General features: G+C 35.4%; 6 protein-coding genes across 14 annotated transcripts; 3 read left to right on the top strand and 3 right to left on the bottom strand.

Annotated features, from left to right (window-relative positions):
• The first annotated feature begins 439 nt into the window (after positions 1-439).
• On the top strand, positions 440-4,852 carry LOC107225006 (nucleolar protein 14). Of its 2 annotated transcripts, none has more exons than XM_046735628.1 (7): positions 440-568; positions 1,039-3,023; positions 3,136-3,265; positions 3,357-3,521; positions 3,684-4,192; positions 4,294-4,449; positions 4,575-4,852. In XM_046735628.1, the coding sequence occupies exons 2-7, from the start codon at positions 1,054-1,056 to the stop codon at positions 4,663-4,665; spliced, it is 3,021 nt and encodes a 1,006-aa protein (XP_046591584.1). In that variant the 5' UTR covers positions 440-568; positions 1,039-1,053; the 3' UTR covers positions 4,666-4,852. The 2 variants fall into 2 exon arrangements, with proteins under 2 accessions (XP_046591584.1, XP_015520787.1); XM_015665301.2 differs by having other exon boundaries at positions 448-572.
• Positions 4,853-5,028: 176 nt separating this feature from the next.
• Positions 5,029-8,833, bottom strand: LOC124293685 (protein SFI1 homolog). 2 transcript variants are annotated; one of them, XM_046735639.1, is made up of 5 exons: positions 8,370-8,833; positions 7,895-8,079; positions 7,238-7,778; positions 6,909-7,163; positions 5,029-6,698 (listed from the first exon to the last, which is right to left on the bottom strand). In XM_046735639.1, the coding sequence occupies exons 1-5, from the start codon at positions 8,817-8,819 to the stop codon at positions 5,112-5,114; spliced, it is 3,018 nt and encodes a 1,005-aa protein (XP_046591595.1). In that variant the 5' UTR covers positions 8,820-8,833; the 3' UTR covers positions 5,029-5,111. The 2 variants fall into 2 exon arrangements, with proteins under 2 accessions (XP_046591595.1, XP_046591601.1); XM_046735645.1 differs by having other exon boundaries at positions 8,386-8,833.
• LOC107225002 (E3 ubiquitin-protein ligase MARCHF5) lies at positions 8,210-12,659 on the top strand. 7 transcript variants are annotated; one of them, XM_046735761.1, is made up of 7 exons: positions 8,210-8,337; positions 10,747-10,973; positions 11,177-11,339; positions 11,476-11,684; positions 11,792-12,110; positions 12,210-12,375; positions 12,462-12,659. In XM_046735761.1, exons 2-7 carry the CDS (start codon positions 10,796-10,798, stop codon positions 12,615-12,617), a joined length of 1,191 nt encoding a protein of 396 aa, XP_046591717.1. In that variant the 5' UTR covers positions 8,210-8,337; positions 10,747-10,795; the 3' UTR covers positions 12,618-12,659. The 7 variants fall into 7 exon arrangements, with proteins under 7 accessions (XP_046591717.1, XP_015520784.1, XP_015520783.1 ...); XM_015665298.2 differs by lacking the exon at positions 8,210-8,337 and adding an exon at positions 9,372-9,633 and having other exon boundaries at positions 11,270-11,339; XM_015665297.2 differs by lacking the exon at positions 8,210-8,337 and adding an exon at positions 9,372-9,633 and having other exon boundaries at positions 11,479-11,684.
• Positions 12,660-12,942: 283 nt separating this feature from the next.
• LOC107224990 (2-aminoethanethiol dioxygenase) lies at positions 12,943-16,498 on the bottom strand. The gene is made up of 2 exons (XM_015665276.2): positions 15,965-16,498; positions 12,943-15,737 (listed from the first exon to the last, which is right to left on the bottom strand). Exons 1-2 carry the CDS (start codon positions 16,262-16,264, stop codon positions 15,348-15,350), a joined length of 690 nt encoding a protein of 229 aa, XP_015520762.2. The 5' UTR covers positions 16,265-16,498; the 3' UTR covers positions 12,943-15,347.
• A 206-nt stretch (positions 16,499-16,704) lies between these two features.
• Positions 16,705-19,510, top strand: LOC107225003 (hexosaminidase D). Its single transcript, XM_015665299.2, has one exon. The coding sequence runs from the start codon at positions 17,030-17,032 to the stop codon at positions 18,758-18,760; it is 1,731 nt and encodes a 576-aa protein (XP_015520785.1). The 5' UTR covers positions 16,705-17,029; the 3' UTR covers positions 18,761-19,510.
• On the bottom strand, positions 19,241-22,459 carry LOC107225004 (ras-related protein Rab-28-like). Its single transcript, XM_015665300.2, has 4 exons — positions 22,257-22,459; positions 21,401-21,586; positions 20,857-21,090; positions 19,241-19,948 (listed from the first exon to the last, which is right to left on the bottom strand). Exons 1-4 carry the CDS (start codon positions 22,329-22,331, stop codon positions 19,712-19,714), a joined length of 732 nt encoding a protein of 243 aa, XP_015520786.1. The 5' UTR covers positions 22,332-22,459; the 3' UTR covers positions 19,241-19,711.
• Between the last annotated feature and the right edge of the window lie 85 nt (positions 22,460-22,544).

Here is a 22,544-nt window from a genome sequence, read left to right as displayed (position 1 = left end):
GAAATATTTTAAGTATCATTTAACCGCCGCAATTCAAAAATTGCAATTTCTTCAGTTTTCGGAAATTGAACATAATTGCAAGGTTAACTCGATTATTTCACATTATACCGTGAAGTAAGTATCGAATAACTTAATCGCAACATTGAAAACGGCCTCCTGGTTCTTTGCTTAATTTACTCGCTTGCTTTTACTCGGACTGGCAACTCCGCATGCACACCTGTACTCATATTCAACTCAATTCTCCAAGCAGGCGTCAAGTAAGGCTGGAACCGCTGGAACATACCGGACCTAAATGTGGAAACATGCCACTTCGGCGCCTACAGATAGGCAATACCGGAATACTATTTCGTTCGTGTGATTGAAAATTGTAACTCCGGCTGCCTATCTGCAGGCGCCGTGGTGACGTATTTCCTCTATACACCGCCGCACAGCGCGTGCGCTTGGAAATTGTTTGGCGTGCGTGATTCTCGCGTGCAGTTGACGGAGTGAATTTGTGGCTGTTGCACGTGTACAGAAATTTGTTGGTTATTCATGAGAAATTTATACGGTTTTTGGTATTCTACAAATTGTAAGTAAGTATTCTTACCTTCTGAGCTCTATCTAAACAAACAGATAATTTTTTCAATGCCCACTACGCGAGCTTATTGTACTGTACAGTTAGGTTATGTTACACTTGTAATTTCTGAGGCTATTCCTTATTTGCAACAATATGTGATAATATTATGGGCAATTTTCAACTCAACAATGCAATCTAAACATACCTTTTGTGACTTTGTTTAAACAAAGAGATTGCGCTCCTTAGATTTCGACGCGTCGGCATTATTAACCTCTGTAGGCTCTTATTTTCCATTTCTTTCAGCTTTTACTTTTAATAACAATCGTGATTAGATTCATGATTATAAATATCATATCCTCGGCATTATATATTTCGTCTCGTACCGAAATAATTATTTTAGTTACATCGGAAAATGGGTCCTATGTCATGATTGTGATAAAGTATCTTCTTACCGTCACGACTAATATTAATTTTATTTCCAGATTTAATTCACAATCATGGTGAAAGTAAAGAATAAGAAGCGTAATTTGGCTGAAACGACAGCCAAAAAACGTGACCAAAGTAAGAAGAAATCGTTGAATGCATTTGAGGTTCATATAAATAAAGAAAAACACAAGGTTTTGGGTCGGAAGAATAAGGCGGATCGTGGACTGCCTGGCGTTGCACGTGCAAAGGCAATAAACAAACGTAAAAATACTCTGCTCCACGAGTACAAAGTGAAGGACAAAAGTAATACGTTTGTAGACAGACGTATTGGTGAAAAAAATTCTTCCATGACCCAGGAAGATAAAGTGATGGCTAGGTTTGCTGCTGAGAAAATGAAGGCACACAAAAAAAAGAATATCTTTAATTTGAACGACGAGGAGCTACTTACGCACAGAGGTCAAACTTTGGCAGAAATTGAAAAATATGACGACCCAAGAAGTGATGACGACGAGTATAGCGATGAAGAAAATAAAACGGGAAAATTGGACAAAGACTTTGTAAGCGAAGCTCACTTCGGTGGTGGCCTTCTATCAAAATCTGACTCGTCGATGTCTAGGAAAGATTTAATAGAACAGTTGATAGCAGAGTCAAAAAAACGCAAAGCCGAAAAGCAAAAGGTACGGGAACAAACCTTGGACTTGACTGATAAACTTGATAGCGAATGGAAAGATCTTTTGCCTATCGTGAATGCTTCGAAAAAACGTGTAGAAGAACCCTATGAGAAAACAAAGGTCGACGATTATGATATCGCACTTAGAGAATTGAAATTTGAAGCCAGAGGCACGCCGTCCGACAGACTTAAGTCTGAAGAAGAAATTGCCAAAGAAGAAAAAGAGAAACTTGAAACGCTGGAGGCTGACAGATTGGCAAGAATGAAAGGCTCTGCTGGAAATGCAGACAATGCGTCGAAGCACAAATCAGCCGATGATCTGGACGATGGATTTGTTGTAGAGGATATAAATGAAGAAGCACTTACTTACGGCGAAGATGGAGTAGTAAATGGTATCAGTAAAAAGAAAGATGATGAGAACCTTGAGGATAACAATGAAAATAAAAGTGTCGAGGAAAGCGAGAGCAGAGAGTCCTCGGAAGATGAAAATACAATGCCAGAAGACTTGATTAACGATTTAGCACATGTTCAAACGCTTGAGGAGAAACTAAAAACAGATACAGAACTTGTGCCTAATAATGGAAATCAAATACAGCACAAATCTAAAGACCCTTATGACAATATTCCAGTTCTGAAGATATCTGATGATAATGAAGTTACTAAAGCTAAGGTTAATAAGCATCAAAGAATTTCTGATGATGCTGATCTCTTGAAGAAAAATGACAACCGAGCAGCAACGAGTACAAAGATCTCGAAATCTCCAATTACTGCTGAATCATCAGGCAATGGTGTTGAGGATAAAAGTTCGGAATCCGACATTGAATCTGAAGCAGAGGAAAACTCAGATGACAATGATTCAGATGAGGACAACTTGTCTGATTTGAAAATGGATGAATCCTCAAGCGAAGAGGATACGCCATTGTTGATGAAAAATGTCAAATTCTCAACAAATGTAACCCAAAAAGTAATGCCATATTCGAAACCAACTTCTACTCCACTAAAATCAATACTGAAAACTGTAAATAATGAATCGAGTAAAGTAGAAAAACTCTCCGCAGAAGAAAGAACTGCACTAATCATAGCAGATCTTTTAAAAAGAAAAGAAATGATGGAAAAAGCTCGCGAAGAATTGCCTTACACCTATGCAGCACCAGAGAGCATCGAAGAATTGCAAAAACTGTTGCAGCATCAAAATGCCGATTATCAATCAGTTATTGTAGAAAGAATAATTAAATGCAATCACCAATCGCTGGCAGAAAGTAACAAAGAAAAATTAGCCAAGCTGTTTGCATATTTACTTCAACATGTGAATGAATGTATGATGAATGCTGAGGACAGAGATATAGGCAATTCTTTTCAAATATTCGATAGGTGTGTATTAAATGAATCTAGTGATATCAAAGTTATAAAATACAGTTTAAAGAAAAAGTAATTCTGTATTTTGAGAACATGCATTTTTAATATAAATTTCGTAATGTTATAGACTGTGTCCACACCTCTATGATCTTACGCATGCGCTTCCAGGAAATGCTAAAACATGCATTCAGGAGATAATGAAAGAGAAACACGATACTTTCGAACTACACCAAAAGAAATATCCTGACCTAGACACTGTAAGCGATGAATGTCAAGCAAAAAATACGTATTTTACAAGTATTAAGTAACGTCATTCTAATATTTCTTCATTATGTACGTGTTTTTCAGCTGATTCTCTTCAAACTGGTGTCTCTTCTATTTCCAACTTCTGACTACAGGCATCCGGTTGTTACTCCAGCTATAGTATTTATGTCTCAAATATTAACGAGATGTCGTGTCAGAAGTAGAAGTGACATTTCAAAAGGGCTATTCATCTGCACCCTTGTTTTGGAGGTAATAATACCCTTTATTTTTATTCCTTTCCTCTACACAGGATGTCGGTGAACTCTCAGATCACAGAAGAGTAAACCATTGAAATGATGGTTTGAACATTTTTTAAAGCAATCTACACTCCATTTTAATAAATGATGCATGTGATTTGCTTTTCATTTTCAGTACACTTTATTATCGAAACGATTTTCGCCATCAGTGATCAACTTTTTACGGGGAGTCATACATATGAGTACACCAAAGCCCTCTGTTCAAGTAATAAAAACAATTCCGCCGTTTAAATGTATAGGAGAATTGAGTAATCTGTTGGTCGTAGACACGGATCAGACAAAAATCAAAATCAATCCAGAATCAAATCTTATGCTGGCAACTGATTTGAATGAAAACGAAATCGATGACAATTTCAGGATCAGAACATTTGTAACTGCGGTGAATTTAGTCTCTGAGTTTAAAACTCAACTCGAAGAACTAGACGCAGCTTATCCAATATTTGAACCCATCATTAAACTTTTAAGCATGAATAAAATGAGTAATTATCCAGAAAATGTGAAACAGCGTGTCAGGTGTATTCTGAAAGATTTGAATACTTTGAAGAATAAAAAATTGGAATATATTACTCGTGAGAAAAAGAAACCAAAAGCTTTGAGGCTATACGAACCAAGGATAGAGACTGTGTAAGTAATTAAATCACGAATCACTTTTTATTATTCATTTCTCCTAAAAAAGGATTTATTCTTATTTTTTTACGTGTCGAAAATGTTTCGTACTTTCACAGATATGACGGAAGAAGACATAAACCAATGTCCAAAGAGAAAGCAGAGAGAGAAAAATTGTTGCACAAGTACAAAAGAGAAGTCAAAGGTGCAATACGAGAAGTCAGAAGGGATACAGCGTTCTTGGCAAAAGTACAGATCAAACAACAAATTAAAAGGTGTGTTACCCAAACTGATTTTGAAACAAAAAAAAAAGGAAAGCTGCATAAAATTTCCTACTATCTAGGTGAATTAATAATATCAATATCTAATACATCTCTAACCAATCGTATGAATTTTTCAGTGACCAAGATCGTAAACGAAAAGTTAAGGAAATTTTCGGCGATGCAGCACTTCAGCAGGGTGAGCTTAACAAAATTAAGAGGTCCAAATGAGGCTAATATGATTATTATTAGCTACAGGTATGGATTTATAGACGTGTCTACTACTATTCCTGAATGGAAAAACTATGGTACACAATTTTGGTACCATTGTATTTATTGAAACGTGTACATATAGTATAATAGAAGAAGCACTGTTTTATAACTAAATTTCAAATAAACAACAAAATTCGAAATATCATCCGATAGTTCGCACAACCATAATCTAAACATTGTATGTAATCTTTAGCTGAAATTATTTGCGGTGTAAGAATAAACACCGTGTAATTACCAGATAATTATCTGAAGGAATATTTGTAAATAACGTTCGACTATGATTGGTGGTGACAAGACAAATCGATTTTTTGAATAGGGTTCGCGAATGATTAAAAATTGTCAATATCCTACCTATTGTAAAAATCACTGGTAAATGCTTACAATATTTTCGTTGATTCAGACGTTCACTTCGCAACATAGAAAGCTGACGGTGGTAACAATTTGAATTTGTTCTCTTTATTACAATCTTCGTCTTGTGGTTTACTTTCAAACGAGATTTCGTCACCTAAATTCCTAAAATATTTAGGATTTTCTATTAGATACGTTTTTATTGAATCTGAATCTGATTTTGAACCATCAGGGGAAAGTGAATATGAAATTTCGTTAGAGCTCGTTATTTTTCTAGCTAAAACTTCACTAGCATTCAACCTCAACTTGCGAAATCTCATTAGATTATCCATCGAAAATTTCTGATCATTTCTTGATTTGCTTCTCAATTCAAACTGATTCGGAATCAATTGACCTGACAAGTGTTTGTACCCTTTGTTATTATCATTCAATCGAGAAGATAACACCCTTGTTTTTAATTTTGCGTCTTTGACAAAATATTCAGTCTTTGGGGTACGATCTCTCGGTATTTCTACCTTGCTGACGATAACTGGAATTTTATCGGAACAATGTCCAATGCCGAAACGTAATTTAATCTCGTCTTTCATAAAATCAGGTATCACAAAACGGGGAATAAAGTTACACGCATATATATTATCATTGTGTTTTGATTGCAGTATAGGTGTGTAACTTTCAAGATCGTTTCGACTGGTAGTTACTTGTGATTTAGTCTGAGATTTACAGAAAACAGTTTTATTCCACTTGTTGAAATACTTTCTCAACAATTCAAATTCGTGAGCGTAATTCATCGCAACATTATTTAAGTGTGTTTCATATCTTAATTCTGTGCTACTGAGAAAGAATTTAATCAAGTGTTGCAGACCCTCTTTAATAATTAATTTCTTGTGATACTCTCTGGCGTTATATATCTCTTGTTTCTCTGTTAAACGAACTTCAGTATAATATTTCCATACGATGAAATACTTGTAACTGATTTTCATTTCGTAAATTTTATCAGCCCACCTCTGATTCAGATGATTTTTCATCAGAGTTCCATATCTGATGTACCAAATCTTTAAACACTTTTTCAAGATGAAAACATTAATAATGTTGTTCAAATTGGTCTGGTGTTGACGCTTTGTTTTATGATTAAACAGAAACTTTTTCCATAAACAAAAGTATTTTCGTTTTAAATGAGATTGGTGGAATTCATGAGCATGAAACAGTTTACACTTTTCTTTTAGAAGCAACAATCTAGCCACTCTCCAGTGTTGAAAATATATTGTTTTAGCAATGAATTCAATTTTTTCTACTCTATCTTCCAAATAAGACAAACGAATTTTTTTGCTTCTTCTATAATTTACGTAGTGTTTCAAATGATCAAACGTTTTCGAGTATATCTTTTTTTGATAGTAAGATCTAGACACCGATCTTTTCCTGAAACTAGATTTTTTATGATTTACATATAGTTTCCATTGTAAAATCAATTTCAGTTTCAACTTGTTTTGTGCCCTTCGATTATATTCCTCAACTTTCTTATTCAATTCTTTCACCCGAAGACAATGCTCCCGCCAGTTTCCAAATACTCTATTTACAAGAGTCTTTTTATAAAAGTTGTTGACCGTTTCTATCTTCTCCCGTTTTACTTTTTTTCTCTCTATATTCTAAAATACAAGAACTTATTACCAATAAATCATTAGAAATCAGACATGAATTCCGGTTCCAACAATATTTGCTTCATCATCCCGTTTTCATTGAATTTACAAAGTCACATCAGATTTACAATCTCCTTCAAACGTTGGACAGAAATCGTTGGACGTATTTGTATGAATTTACAACACGTTTTACAATCCATTCAGAAAACAATTACCTACCATTGATAGCATTTTAAAAGTTTTCCGCTGCAGCATTTCTAAATAATACTCGTTTGCTTCGTTCAATAAATTTTGCACCCGAATATTTTCATTGCAAAAATTAATCCAGGCAGTAAAACACTTGCCGACTATTTTCTTCTCATAATGTAGACTTGACATCAGGTACTTTGCTTTCATAAATATTCTGTTATTATAAGATCTTATCCATCGTGAAATAGCATTCTGCAGTAAGGAGTCTTTAAAAAATTGGAGAGCCTGTGAAAAAAAATCAAAATATTATTTGAAACAAAACGATAGAATTATTCCACTTGAACAAAAATGTCAAATACTTTTTCTTCCAATAAGATGATTCGTCTTTTTTTATTGTAGGTCTTTTTCCACGTGTTCAAGAATTGCTTGCAGTAAAACGTTCTACACAAATCGAAAGCCTTTGCATTCAATGACTTTATTTTCTGTTGAAATATCTTATATTCGATCCACTTCTCTAGACATTTTCCAATAATATGCCGCTTGTAGAAAGACTTTGCCATTAAAATCTTATCCCTTAACTCGAAATCATTTTTTTCATCGATCATGATCGTCCATTTATTCCATACATTTAAAATCAACAATCTTTTGTAAAACAGCTTCAACTTTTGCATCGCCAATTTGGTATTTTTGCAACAGGTAACGTTGTTCGATAAAGCGTCTAGAATTTTTTGTTTCAATCTCATTATGTAAAAAAAGTTTGCTTTGTGCTTCAGGGTTCTCCCTTGTAATTTGTGACGTACATAACGTCTCCATGTTTTTAACAATTTACGCTTGAGCATATCATCGTGAAATTTAGCTGCTACCATCATGCGTTGCTTTTCAATAATTTGTAATGTGGTCCTGAGAAGAATATGTTACATAAATTATTGACGTTTATACAATAACCAATATTTTTACATGAAATAACTGAAATCATGCGTAATTCTCGTTTCCAAAGAAAATTCTTGCTCAATTACTTATTCTTCCAGAATTGCACCACCATTTTTAATAAATTGTCTTCGTACAGGTCTATGCAAATCTGAACGATTTCTCGTTTTGTACATTTATAACAAACGTACTTCCGCCAACGTGCAAAATAAAATCCGCTCACTTTGTATGTATAATAATTCTCTGCCTTGGATCTGAGACTTCTCTCATTTTTCTGGAAGTTGAAATATTGGCTGAACTCTCCCAATTAGGCAAACCTTGCTTTAGGAACTACAAGATCGCTCATCATTGAATGAATTAATTTGGACAGAATTCATCAATTGTGCAATATAAACAAAAATAATAGGTGAGATTCAACATAAACTACACAAGCATTACATATACTTTGAAAAATGAAGGTGAAGAATTTTCTGATCAGTGTTTTGTAAACGTCATCCCGAAAACCAACAGTTGAGAGAAGAGCACAATCAAGGTACGTAAATCAATGATAAAACATTCATCCACCTGTTGAAATACATACGATCTCCATCTTCTCATGTATTTTCGCATGAAAATAGATCTTCCAATTAAAATGGATTTCATTTCGAGTAAACTCTGTTTTATTTGCTCGTGAAAATAATCCGATAGTTTCATTAATAACAGCAAAGTGTACATCGAGTAGTATAATTCTATTGCGTTGTGTCGTATAATCTTAAAATTTTTCCTTTTCTTTGCTATTGTTTTCCAAGTAGACATTGTAATTTTTAATAATCGTTCGTCGTAATTCCATCTTACGATATCTTTCTGTTTGTTAATCATCTTCGCCCTCACGGCGTAAGAGAGCCATTCACTGAATGTTTTCTTAGTTAATTTTCCCTTGTAAAAGACGTCGGCTTTATATATTAATCTGTGAATTTGTTTCACCTCGAACCAATGCGCCTTGAGTTTGTCGAAAGATCTTCGTAACATCTTCATACCGTAATATCGTCTGCACTCCGAGGGATGATATTTTCCAAAAACTTTACGTAAATAAATGTGTCCGTACTTCCTAGCGATAATCTTTTCCCTTATCGTCAATATTTTCAGCTTAATCAAATATTTCGGTAACTTTGGCTTCAGTTTTCTACCACCATAGGTTGCGACATATTTTTCCGGTGCATAATAAATTATCGTTGTCATCTTAGCGAATGATGCTATTTTTCATCTGCAGATCTGCTTGTACCTGTATTTATTATTCAACCAACGTTTCAACCACGTCTAAACTCCGTCGTTCGTTAGTTCAACTTCTTCGTTTTAATGTCACAATGGCACAAATATATTCTCTCAATATGCGACTAGAGTATTGTTCATTCACGAGCTGATTGCATTTAAGTTCACGTTTTCGTTTTCAAAATAAATAACACACTGTTGATATTTTGAAAACTGAGACGCACGGTTCTCGCGAGTTTTAAATTCGGAAACCCGCGACGATCGCGACGAAGTATCGAGACGTCAATGCGATCGAATTCACAAACTCGAAGTGGTACAATCTGCGTGTGAATTTCATATATTGCTCAGTTCAATTCATCATCACTCGCCCTGGCCAAGGAGCCAAAGTACCAACCTTACTCAGAGAAATAATCATATCTTCTGAAATGACGAAACTTGGACACTTGTTTTCTCTGAGAAGATCACGAAATTTAGAGTGAACTTGGTTCATAATTATTATCTTGCACTTTGAGAACTCGAGGCTTTACATTTTTATCGTAAGTAAGCAAATAAGAGCTGCAACGTACGCCGATGCTGTCAGGTGAAAAACTCCTTCACTTTTATCCTTATAATCTTTATTTACATACATCATAAAGTCTTTGAACCCACGTCTTCAATTTTGCTGTTACCATCAAGAATTAACTGACAAAATTAACCTTGAACTATCTCCAAGAAAAAGTACCAAAAAAAACTGCACCATAAAGTAAATGAAGTAACCTCACTTTTTCCTCAACACACTGAAGTGTATGTTAATTTTTTCTTCTACCTTTCAACGAAAAACCGCAAATTTTGATCCGCTAAATTTATTGGGATTAAATAACTTAAAAATTTCAAACTCTATGTAGACAACATCAAATTTTCAAAGTAAAAGTGACATTTCCTTGTAGCTAAAAGTGACGTCCAATAAACTTTATAAATTATTATATAAGTATTTCGTTGGATCAACACACAAAGCAAAGAAAAATATACCTCGAACCTTGTCATGTGATAACAATTATTGTAACGTAAAAAAGTTGCTCCCACTTTACATGATGTCAATCTTGTGGAATCGAATCAGACAATTGTTACGTTACCTACTGCAACTGTGCACTGTCGAATAGCTAATACGATTATTCTTACGAAATATTGTAAGGCTGATTACAGTTTTTCCAATATTTCATTTTTGTGTAAGCTTTTGTTTTTGATTATCCAATCAAAAGTCAATAATTGATTATGATAACCACGAGCATGGTTAATCTTCAGAGGGCCAGCATTTTTCGCTTGAAATTCAATATTTTTTAGAGGTGTGATTTATGTACATAGATAGTTAACAAATCTAGTGGAATTTTCAAGTTATCTGCTGAATCCTAAAAGAGCCAGGCCAGTCCTCTAAAGGGCAAATGTGTTTCCAATTTTACCTGATCAAAGTTACAAGTCACAAGAAAAATTGATCACTTCTACTTCAGCACGTACTGTAAACAATTGTAAATAACTATGTGAATGCATCGATAACTCATGCTAAAATGATTCTCTCAAGCATATTTAGCTACGATACTTTTCCAGTTTTCAACACCAGTGAACAAGGCTTGATTGTCCTGAGCTTTTTCAATGAAACTTCCACAGTGTTCAAAATCTGTTATCCCATGAAAAATTAACATTTATTTTATTTCTCTAGGGCCAGCAATGCTAAGCATATTCTGAAAATAATCGTCTCGTTTATCACAATGTCTGATACTACCAGTCAATCCTCATCAGAGTTTGGCTTGGACAGCCAAGGCAGAGTGATTAGAGTTGACCCCGATCAAAGTCAGCCGATACTAAGACTTCCCAGTGTTGAGGAAACTTTACAAAGACTTGGAAATACTTTTAATTCTGGTCAATCGACAGCGGAACATTATAGCGGTAAGACATGATAGAGGGCTTGATAACAATATTTTACTCCTGTAGCTTTAATGAGAGTCAAGTTGTTCTGTTTATTACTATGCATTTTTTAGAATTATACTTGAAATTTCATTTTATTAACTGCTTACCTAATGAAGTTGGCATAAATCTACTATTGAATTTCAAATGTTGTTATTACCAAATACTACTTACTTACAAAATAGAAACATCAGATTCACTATGGAGAGGATCATCTCCCGAAGATGATACATCTAGAAACACATTACCAAATCTCACAGACACTGAACTATCTGTAGATGTTGCCGACGGATCATCAACCCCTAATGAAACATCAGAAACTGCAACAGCATTAACTTCAGAAGAAGAGTAAGACATGTTTTCATAATGTACGATACATTTTTTTTGAATGTCAGTGTCACAGTTTCATTTGGTAGATAATCATTTCAGGTAAAAGAAACTTTATACTGAAATCGTTATATATAAGAAAAATGTATAATTTTAGTAGAAAGTATTGTTGGGTTTGCTTTGCAACCGATGAAGATGACGCCACTGCATCATGGGTCAAGCCGTGTCATTGTAGAGGAACAACAAAATGGGTCCATCAAGGCTGTATACAACGCTGGGTTGATGTCAAGCAGAAAGGAAGAGCAGGCGAAGACGTTTCATGTCCGCAATGCAACACAGAGTATATCATCATATATCCAGACATGGGTAACGAAGTCATTTTAATACATCAAGAGCGTTTGAAAAGTTATAAATTGTTGAATGGAAACACAGGAGAATATCCTAGTACCTGTTGATATAACTATGTTTTACAGGTCCTTTGGTTGTTATGTTGGATACAATGGATAGCGTGATATTCCGCGTTTGTCCATTTATAGCAGCTGGTATAGTTGTCGGCTCAATTTACTGGACTGCTGTTACTTACGGTGCTGTTACTGTGATGCAAGTGGTTGGTCATAAAGATGGATTAACTATGATGGAGCAGGCAGATCCCCTTGTCTTGCTGGTCGGCTTGCCTACAATACCAATTATGCTGGTTCTTGGAAAAATGCTCAGGTGGGAAGATCAGGCTTTGAGTTTATTGAGAAGACACGCTTCCAAAGTGCCAATCCTCAGACACTTTTTGCCAAGCAGGTGCGTAGAAATCAATTCTGATTGTTTATGTTTTAATTTATTTTTTTTCAATCCGGAGTTGTGATGTACTCATTTTTTTTTTTTTTATCCAATATTCAGCTACATTGAGGATGAAAGACTGCAATCATCCGACGTCCCACCAATGAGTGATCCAGTATCTGCAACTAGAGTATTGTGTGGTGCACTTCTGCTTCCTACGATTGCTAGTATTTGCGGCAAAATCTTTTTTGAAAGCGTAAATTCTAATTTCCAGAGAACCTTGTTGGTATGCGTCCATTGCAATTTACTTGAGAATTTTTTCTTTGCTGTTTACCTGTAGGAACGTTTAGCTCATGAATAAATCTGTTGCAGGGCGGAATGGCGTTTATAACAATCAAAGGCGCGTTTAAAATATATCATAAACAACAGCAGTACGTTCGCCAATGTCAGAGACGAATTATGGATTACACGGACAGCAATATTGCATTATATCGAAGACATCAAAATGGCGAAAGTACAATCAGCTAAACTTTGACAATGAGCGAAGCCGTTCGATATACAATAACGAAGTTTTTAAATGAAGCTTAGAAGCTTTCGTGTATGACCTGAGAGAGTGACAACAGAATTTACTGGGCTAATTGTAAGGGGGTGTTGAAGCACCGTCCAAGTAAGCAAATCGTATTTTACACCCTTTTTCCCCCGAGTAATAAAATCGTTTCAAACTTTGGGAAATGATAGCGTCTGTAACCATGCTTGTGTAAATCATGGAGAAAGGTTCAGAAAATTGGTGGAAACACGATAAATATATTTACAGTCAACTCTCGCTCCTATACTTTTTTTATTTTTCCACAACTTTTCCGAATTTTTCTTACTGATCGCTAAGTTTGATTATGAAGTTGTTCATTTGCCGAAATTAGACACGATTTATCATTCCGGACAGGAAAACCGTGTGAAATACGTTTTGTTATCCTTGTTGAACGCTTGCAAAAAAGCATGTCAGGATACTGTCGGACACATTTAATTAGGCCTATCTCATCACCACTCTGAAATAAAAATTATATGTACGCTAAAGCAAAAGAAACAGAAGAAAACAATGTTAATTAGTAGAAAGAAAGTAGGGAATGGAGTTTCATGTAAGACACAAAAAAAGTTTAAAAGCCTAAATTCTTTTTGAGCATTCTTCGTACTTTCATGACCGTGTAAAATGAAAGATGCCGGATAAAGATTGACACATTGCGTATGCATATTAGATTGGATACAGATTTCATATCTATCTTACTTCTGAGATCTATATCTGAATATTAACGATGACACGATAATGACAAGTTGCATGCTGATATTATTTGAAGCTGCATAGAAAATTGACAAAATTGTATAAAACGCTTCCGAACTCGTTATTAAAATCGTAACTCCAGAACGCGGTATGATAGTTTTGGTATGCTTTTACAAAAAAGTGAGGTTTAAAAGTGAATTGTACATTCTTTCTGCCAGACGAAGCTTTCACAAAAACTAAGTCATTTGTTCAAGACATCTCGTATGTTCAAATCAACGATATAACGATATTCGTTCGGAATTACAATCTCATGAATGATTTTTTTTCGTATTTTACTTATGGATTTAAGATCCAAAGTGTCGGGAAAGGTTTGACATAATAAATATATTTTGTAAACGAATTTTATTTTATTAAATACTTGATTTAATGATCGTGTAGATAAGGCATAAAATAAATATTACATCCGAATACCCTAAACTCTTTTTATTCGCTGCTGGGAATAATTTGAAAATGAGTAATCACCAGTTAAACCAACAAGTCACCAAAACTCTACTACTAACATGGGTGTATAAAATTATATTAAAAAGAGAATAACAATTTTCTAAAAATTAGCTTAGACAAGGTTCAGGAACCATGTTGCCAAAATTTTTACTTATGATATGTCATATTTATATAGTACTTATCAAACAATTGAAGAATATTTTTTTCCGTTTTAATACTGTACAAACTAAAGAGTATCAACTAGTTAAGTACACGTCATTTATAGAATCGTTTGTACGTTTAAACCTAATAGTATTGGTCCTTAAGTACTTTTGATTGCAATCACCCATTAATCATTGAACATAGTTATTGCTTTGGCTAACGCAACGACTTAGTTTTATTCACATTAATCAACTTAACAAGGTTAAAAGTGATGAAAATTATTTATCCATAGTTAAAATTATACATCTTAATGACTTCCTCAATCTAATATCGGCATGTATACAATTGAGTTGCAAAAACTACTCATTAGGAAGTATGTGAAAACAGATGCAGCCATTCTATGAAACAATTTGACACTAATTGTATCTCTTCTTTTTATGCTATGTTTCGAATCGCTACATAATCAAACGGTATCTGTTACTTAGATACATTTATTTTATACTACGCATCAATTAAACTGAAAAATTTTATTGTGCAATTGGTATCATTACACGTTAAATTCACCACATACAATACATTTCTTTTGGTGTGATATTTAAAAAGTTATAGTAGAAGAAAATCAAATTCACTCAGTCCACGTACACAAGGAGAGATATGATTCGATTTCCAAATTAACACTGGCCAGTAACTTTACACTATTTGTCCAAATACTTCAATAATGTACTACATAATTTGACTCTTTTTATAATCATATTGATGCCATTTTTCTTCAGTTTTACTTTGATTTTTAGTCAATGATTACAAGAATTTCTATATTTAAAACTAATATCGTATGGTAAGCGATATAAGAGTCAGTCTAAACTGCTTCTGGCTTCTAGAGATACAAGTAATGAAACTAAACTGAGATATTCCACACTGTTGTTAATCAATTCAGTTATTGAATATCAAGGCAACAAAGCAATTTTAGATTCAAAACTTACATTCATATGTATTATTTTTTTTTTTGGATCACCTTATCAGAGAGACAGATTCTAGACATGCTAATACATTATGGAGCAAAAGTTCTGAACTCAACGTCATGATTGAAACTGTATAAAAAAGGTTAAATTCATCGACTTTCTGCTTCAAGAGAATGGCAGAGAATTCTCAATTTATTCAGAATTATAAAAACTTTGGTTGGAAGAGCTAGTTAAAATAGAGTTTCTAATAAACTAGGTAAGAGAACACAGTGTGAAAGATGTAAATTCTATCTTCAAAACTTCAATCTTGCGATAGTCAACATAGATTTGAAACATAAAGGAATCCATCTTAAACAATTTACCACAATTATCACAACACTGAAATCACCTTAGTTGAGGTCCCAAGTATTCTAAACTTATAGAAAAAAAATCTGGCGGACTTTCGCTGGGTACTAACTGCACCTTCTCTGACTTTTCTCCAGATTCTGTTGATCTGATACTTCCAGTTATTCTGAAAAATGTACATGGACGCATATTTCCATATTCTTCGCCATCATATGGCGGGCTCAATATATCCAAAAACGCAGCAGGACCGTCGATGCAAGAGATTTGATGAAGATTTTTCTCCCTAGGTGTCAAGACACATGCATCATCTGTATCTTTGACCAATATTCCTGGATGCTTAATCGCGGTATAACCAGTGTTCGGTTCCATTATATGATCTCCGCTGATTTCAAGCGTAAAGCTGTCTATCTTCACAGTCCCAGCGATGACCTGTGTGTGTGAAAGAGAAATTAATTTATCTCTAATGAAAAATAATGTAAATTTTCCTTGATCGGAGACAAATATTTCTAGCTGCTCTCTGTTCATAACTCTTATTCAAATTTTGATCACGTGTATAAATAGAACAAATTCCAACTTTGAAAATTTGTGGCAAATTGTAGTAGAGACTGCTGACATTCGGGGTTTTTATACTTATAAGAAAGAAAGAATTATCGTACCTTCAGCAAGCCGTGCATTCCTGGGTGATCATGCATTGGCATTGTTACACCTTGCTTCAATATAAATATCGCGATGGTAATGTCTTGATTTTCGAATATGTCAACAACGCACATGGGCGCTGACTGCATTTGAACAGATTCCAAAACATCACGATCCAATCTTACGTCAGCAGCTGTTACTTTGTTCATTAAACTCCGTAGTAGTTCAAAATTCTTTTGACAAAGTCTGTATCCCACGGAGTTACGACCTGCGAAAGTTTTCAACGCTTGTTTCCACAGTATCTCCATTGTTGACGCCATTTCTTGATCGATCAACTATTTTATTGTATACTTTCGTTTTCGTCTCTTATTTATTTATTTGTTTATCCACACCAGACTCCCAGTCGAGTTCCAGCGCCGCGGATCTTACGTTACGAGTTTATTTTTTAGATAACCAAACGTACATCTGCGTCATAGATTTTAACTACATGTGAATACAACTCTCTTGGAATGCTCTTGAAACCCCTTTATAGATGCTAGACTATCGAGTAACCACATTCTATCGAAGAGAGCCATCAGCCAGGCTCATGGGGATTGGTTTTCCACAAAAATTGAATGGTAACTTATCGACATCCCGATTGTAGTTACGGGTCGGTTACCGACATTCCTGTACCGTTTAATATTAGTTTCAAAAATCTGTTTCGTGTCAGAGGGCGCTGGTATAACCGACCTAGCGGGGATGTAGCGAGTACTGCGTCCAACCGCAACAGTCAGTATTACCGAGATTACGGAGATATCGCGGAGAAAGGTTGCCCCGCGGAACCCACACCAGTGCTATTAAACTACTAATTATTTCTCAGTTTTTTCCGACGGTTTTAACTTATGCGGCACCAAAGTTTTTGCGTTATCCAATCCTAAATAAATGCAAAAACGCTGAAGAACAGTTTTACACTTTTGTACAATCTAAGTGTATCGACATATGGCGATGATATAAACTGTGCGACGCGTCGTTAGTTATATCCGTGGGAATATTTACGAAGCATTTGTTGTTATAACTTGTCGTAATGACGTAATATAAGCGTCACTATGGCACGGCGCAAAGTACCAGGTTCTCTGACAATCGTTATAATGGTTATCTTCACCCTGTTAGTGATTATTTATCACATATTAAGCGACGACGTCGAAGACATATCTGCAGGCAGGGTCAAAGTCGAGGGCGTCTATCCTCCTAACGATTTAAACGAAAGTCCTTTTGGCTTTGCTACACAGCAGCAGCATGACGCCGATATATTGACGAATTCCAAGAGTAGGCTGGCATATTTGAAACATGAACAAAGCTACGAGGAAGTTGTGCCTCTGTTCAAAGGACACAAAATCGTTCACTTGGACTTGAAGGGCGCTCCGCCTACCGTAAAGTATTACAGATATTTATTCCCATTATTGCACAGACTGGGGGCTACTGGTATTTTGATCGAGTACGAAGACATGTTTCCATTCAACGGCGAAGTAGAGAATATCAGAGCTTTGAATTCTTACAGTCGTCGAGATATTGTAGAGATCCAAAAACTGGCAAAGAACAGTGATCTAGAAATTATACCGCTGATACAAACTTTTGGACACTTTGAGTTTGTACTAAAATTGGAGAAATACAAGGATCTGCGAGAAGTTGCTCGCTATCCTCAAGTACTCTGTCCGTCGCACAACAAAACGCTTCCTCTTCTTTACGAAATGCTGGACCAAGTTATCGGCGCTCATCCAAATATCAAGCACTTCCATATCGGAGCTGATGAAGTTTATCAACTCGCCGAATGCTCCAGATGCTTTGAGGTTTTGGAAAGAAATAAGTGGGATAAACAGCAGCTGTTCCTTTCTCATGTGGTGAGAGTAGCAACCTATATTAAAAAAAAATATCCTACAGTGAAGGTTCTAATGTGGGATGACGAGTTCAGGGATATATCTGTGCAAGAAATTACTGATAGTGGGTTGAACAAATTGATAGAGCCAGTGGTCTGGAAATATACTACAGATCCAAAAGTATCTCTGACAGAAAATATGTGGGAGAATTATGTTGAACTTTGGCCAGAAAGTGTGTGGATCGCGACAGCGTTCAAGGGTGCTACGGCACCGGATCGTTATTATACAGACATTTCTTATCATTTGAGAAATCACGAGGGTTGGCTGGAAATAATTCGCAAATACTCTTCCAGGATTAAATTTAAGGGTGTCTTTTTAACTGGGTGGCAAAGATACGACCATTTCAGCGTTCTCTGCGATTTGCTTCCTTCCGCTATTCCATCTCTAGCTGTGAACTTGGCAGTTTTGAAATCGTCAACGCTGTACGATTTTCCACACGATATTCCTGATAATATTTTGAAAATTCTTAATTGCGAAACGCCGGTGACTTTGTCTATACCTGAGCCACAATTTGGCTGGACATATTGCGGCTTTCATGGGTCAATGATATATTCCATCATCTTACGATTACATACGCTAAACCAAGAAATTGCCAGAATGGAACAGGACAGTACATTCAAGGGGTGGGTAAAAGAGTATAATTTGAACTACGCTTTTTCCAATCCTAGTCACATAGAACATGCATTGAGTAGCTTAGGCGAGTATAAAAATGAAATAATATACATTGAGACAGACATGCGGAAGGCAATGGAAGACATCTACGATAATTATACAATTGATGAGTGGATTGAAACTTATGTAGAGCCTTTGAATGAAAAGTTGACCAAACTTTTGGCGCTTAAGAATAGAATATTAGAACGTGATAGTTGGCCGAGAAGGCCATTAACGAAGCATGAGCTTTAAACCGAATTCATCAATAACATTGGATTGATTATACTTCAGTTTGTTTGTTACAAATTATCGACAAAAATATGCCGATAATTGTTAAAGAACATTACTTATTGTCCTTGTTATCATCCTATTAGTATACTACATAGTCTGATCAAGTTAACGATAAGGCATAGAGACGTGTAGAAGCTCATTTGTACTTGACGAATCAAGATCCTTCAAATATAATTGAAATATATATCTATTAAACTCACAGTACACATAGTATTTAAACATGTTATCCTGAAAAAATGTATGAGACATCATGTTCTGCGGTGTAGATTTGAACTCATTTACGGTCATATTTATTCTATAGTTACGTATTTGGTTATTTATAATTCCTGTGCACGTATCTAGCAAGTATAATAATAAGGAGAAGATCGTTCAGTAGGGTAAAAAATTCATCATTTATTTTTGCGTCATGGTATATGACTTTGTCATGTAATTTTTAGAGTATTACTGAATGATTTATGGTAAATTTTGCTTAAGAAATCTCATTGTCAGTTCTATAAGTCGTTTCACAATGGTTTTTTTTTTTTGTTTCCGTAGGCTGGTAGGTCGTCGTTCCATGTTATGCAAAAGCATAGCCAATGTTAAGCAACCATGACTTGAGAATTAGACTGAGAAATATAATTTTTAAGTATCTGTTCCATGTTATCATTATAATGTATGATAATGTAAATATTGTAACTAATATAATATCGATATAAATATCTTTTCAACTTATTCGATAAAGCGTCTTCGCGAATTGTTGCGTTGGACCCTTTCGAAATTCTTGACTTCGATTTCTTCAAAATCAACTGTCACTTTAAGGCACCCGTTGCTACATTACATCGTTTTTGTTATTATTAATATCGTAACTTATGTGATTAACATTCGATACTATGCATTCAAATAAACTCCTTTCCTTCTGTGTACGTAATTCAACTACTGCAACGAACAAATACTCGATTTCGAAGGTGGAAGCTCAGAATTAGACTCAGTCTTATGAATTTTTTTCGCGTGCTTCTTTGCGCATTTTTTTAAAGCCGTCGACGGTACTTGTTTTGAGGTCAACGTATCATCGATTACGGACTGCACTATAGGTTTGTAAAATCCTCGATCAGCTTTTGTGACGCAAATACCTAATACTTCGGCAGCCAAACTTGCGACGCGCATTGTTATCTGAAAATATAAAATAAAATTGGATAACAGAGTACAGAAGGCTTTAAATTACTTACATACACAGTCTGAAAATACAGGATTGTCGTGGTAACCGATATTTGTTTAACTGAAAATAAGTCCACCAGTGGTTTTTTTTCTTTAGGTAGAAAAAAGTTTATATGGTCTACGGAAATGGTGATCAGTTTTATATACTGCATTGATAAGTGAAATGCCATCCGTTCAGCGCAACTGAAAAGTATGTAAGGTAAATAATTTTTTGAACGAAGTATGCCTTTAGAAAATTCTCTCTAATCTCTAATAAAATAAATTTTACTGTTCATTCGCAGCAATCAAGTTTACGCGTGATTAGGTGAATCCAGCAAACCTATACGTAGATACGTAGTATCCTTGATATTTTAACTCAATTATTAACTAGTTTAAAACTCCTGTCAATTTTTTGTCAACTACACGCATCTGTTATCACAGACGCCGAGCTTCCGTGCAACAGAATCTGTAGTGTTTCCTGCGCTTGGTGATTGCTGTTAAAAACAGTGATAATTTGTTTCAACTACTGTATAATTATCATTGGCTACATTAAAGGTACCAATGGGAATTGATTTTGACAGACATAGAGAAAATACAGTTGCAGCATTACCTTTCCAAAGAAGACCTCAGTCTATCAATGAAAGATATTCAGGTAAGAAATTTTTCAGCAATTATAATTTCCTGATTCGATTCCTGATTTTATGATTATTCAGAGTAATCATTGAAAGCGGACTAACAGTTAACTGAAAATCTTACAACGGCCTGAAATAATTACAATGCGATCCTGTACATGTTATCCTGATTTGAGAAAGTTGACTGATGTTTTGGTTCTCGCAAGAGCACATCGCTCAATGTACCGGCGAAATTTGAATGTGAAGGATTACCGATTCGCCGGTTCTAGCTGAAACGTCGTGACACGGTATCCCGCTTTCAGCTGCGAACATGTGGGACTTGTCTCTTTTAACACTCCTCTGATGTTCCATATCACACTTATTTCCTATTATTGCCAAAACTGGTTGTGCTTCGAGTACCTCGTTCACTTTTTTTACCGTTTCAATCCATTCTCCAAGAATTTCGAAACTCGAAGCGTTTGTCACGTCATAGACAAACAGAATTACCTAAGAAACGTAATATAGGTATTCAAAAAGAGTGTACGTAATCATTTTAGGGAATTTCCTACTTCTCCCTCTGTACTTTTATGATTCCATTTGTAACTCCATGATGTGCTTGTTCAAGAGTAACACCAAAATTTCGTATCAGAGATAGTTTAGATACATGAATAGGTATGAAATTGCCGAGAACTATATGATATATACTGTAAGGGTCCTCTTGCAGCATGCAATTTCGTAATTAAGTGGGTCAAGTTCGTTAAACTCCTCAATTCAAAAATTCTATCTCAATAACTTACGTACGTGTATTCCGACTTACGTGTGCGCCAAAAATGTACTTGTCCAGCATATTTCCATGTAACGATAAACCGCCAACGTCCCAAATGTGAAGGGTGATACTTTTGTAGTCTCCTAGACTGATGTTCTTTAAAAAGAAGTCAACACCGGCTGTCGGCGTATAGTGTCTAGTAAATTCGCCATTGCAGTATCGCGTCGCTATACTGGTCTAAGAAAAAAAATCTTTTCATTAGCGCGGGTTGTGTGTTTCAACAAAGATTATAAATTTATTTGACTGTTTCAACCCGCATATCACGCATTCAAAAGTGTGATTAGATATTTACGTTATATAGTTGGAAAATTCAAACCAAAAATATGCCTAAATTTTTCACAATGTAGATACAAGCAGTGTCTTAGAAATCAGCGTAATTTAATACTTCTAGATATTCTAGATGAAATATTCGTAGGATCCTTGACTTGGAGATTAGTTGTGCCTTTGTATTATATACGGTAAATATTTCATTGTCCACCGAACAAAAGTTTTTTACAACCAGTGTCCAAATTATACAAGGAATGATTTTAGTATTTAATGTATGAAGTATGAATTCACAGGACTTGCACTCTGAATTAGTCGGCTTTAGTGATTGCCAATGAGTTGTCGTTGTAATTGACGGGGCGGAGTAAAATGTCCGAATTATTAACAATTCGCCAGTTAGCGCTTTCGAAACTTTTCAAATTCGGAATTTCAACCCCGTCCCTAATTGACAACGTCTAGCGCAACAGATGCTTTCTTCCCAGTCTGCTCAAAGAACCTTGACAATCCGTTGGCTGAACGAAACGCGAATTGTCCTCTACGGTGCATTACAAGCATGCCACCTGTTTCGAAAAACCACACTCACTTTTCCAGCTCCGGTATCCCCTACGAGAACGAATTTCAATCGTTTTTCAAAGAGTTCTTCCTCCGAGTCAGACATTTCTTAAATAACAATCACGCTAATAATAACGTCAGGGTGACACTCGAGTCAGTTTTGTACTGACCACCAGCCTGAAGCAAGGCTCGGTGCCAATCGACCGACCGTCGCCTTGGAGCGGTTCAAATAAAAGCCCTGTCAGCCAACATGAATAAATTAAACAACAATCGATATTCGACCATTATCGCCGTCGATCTGGCCTCAGCTCGCTCTGCA

The sequence above is a fragment of the Neodiprion lecontei genome, chromosome 1 (assembly GCF_021901455.1).
Source record: "Neodiprion lecontei isolate iyNeoLeco1 chromosome 1, iyNeoLeco1.1, whole genome shotgun sequence".
Taxonomy (NCBI): Eukaryota; Metazoa; Arthropoda; class Insecta; order Hymenoptera; family Diprionidae; genus Neodiprion; species Neodiprion lecontei.
This window is presented reverse-complemented; position numbering and strand designations above follow the sequence as displayed.

Bases quoted from the DNA above. Each gene is read 5' to 3' on its own strand.
- LOC107225006 (XM_046735628.1), top strand. From the start codon at position 1,054: ATGGTGAAAGTAAAGAATAAGAAGCGTAATTTGGCTGAAACGACAGCC. The intron at 3,024-3,135 runs GTGTGTATTAAA...GTAATGTTATAG, and splicing joins TCTTTTCAAATATTCGATAG to ACTGTGTCCACACCTCTATG. The intron at 4,450-4,574 runs GTGTGTTACCCA...TGAATTTTTCAG, and splicing joins ATCAAACAACAAATTAAAAG to TGACCAAGATCGTAAACGAA.
- LOC124293685 (XM_046735639.1), bottom strand. From the start codon at position 8,819: ATGAAGATGTTACGAAGATCTTTCGACAAACTCAAGGCGCATTGGTTC. The intron at 7,779-7,894 runs GTAATTGAGCAA...TATTCTTCTCAG, and splicing joins GTGCAATTCTGGAAGAATAA to GACCACATTACAAATTATTG. The intron at 6,699-6,908 runs GTAGGTAATTGT...CTTGTATTTTAG, and splicing joins CTTTTAAAATGCTATCAATG to AATATAGAGAGAAAAAAAGT.
- LOC107225002 (XM_046735761.1), top strand. From the start codon at position 10,796: ATGTCTGATACTACCAGTCAATCCTCATCAGAGTTTGGCTTGGACAGC. The intron at 11,685-11,791 runs GTAACGAAGTCA...TATGTTTTACAG, and splicing joins CATCATATATCCAGACATGG to GTCCTTTGGTTGTTATGTTG. The intron at 12,111-12,209 runs GTGCGTAGAAAT...TCCAATATTCAG, and splicing joins AGACACTTTTTGCCAAGCAG to CTACATTGAGGATGAAAGAC.
- LOC107224990 (XM_015665276.2), bottom strand. From the start codon at position 16,264: ATGGCGTCAACAATGGAGATACTGTGGAAACAAGCGTTGAAAACTTTC. The intron at 15,738-15,964 runs GTACGATAATTC...TCACACACACAG, and splicing joins GAATGCACGGCTTGCTGAAG to GTCATCGCTGGGACTGTGAA.
- LOC107225003 (XM_015665299.2), top strand. From the start codon at position 17,030: ATGGCACGGCGCAAAGTACCAGGTTCTCTGACAATCGTTATAATGGTT.
- LOC107225004 (XM_015665300.2), bottom strand. From the start codon at position 22,331: ATGTCTGACTCGGAGGAAGAACTCTTTGAAAAACGATTGAAATTCGTT. The intron at 21,587-22,256 runs GTGAGTGTGGTT...TTTTTTTCTTAG, and splicing joins GGGATACCGGAGCTGGAAAA to ACCAGTATAGCGACGCGATA. The intron at 21,091-21,400 runs GTAAGTCGGAAT...TACGTTTCTTAG, and splicing joins AGTACATTTTTGGCGCACAC to GTAATTCTGTTTGTCTATGA.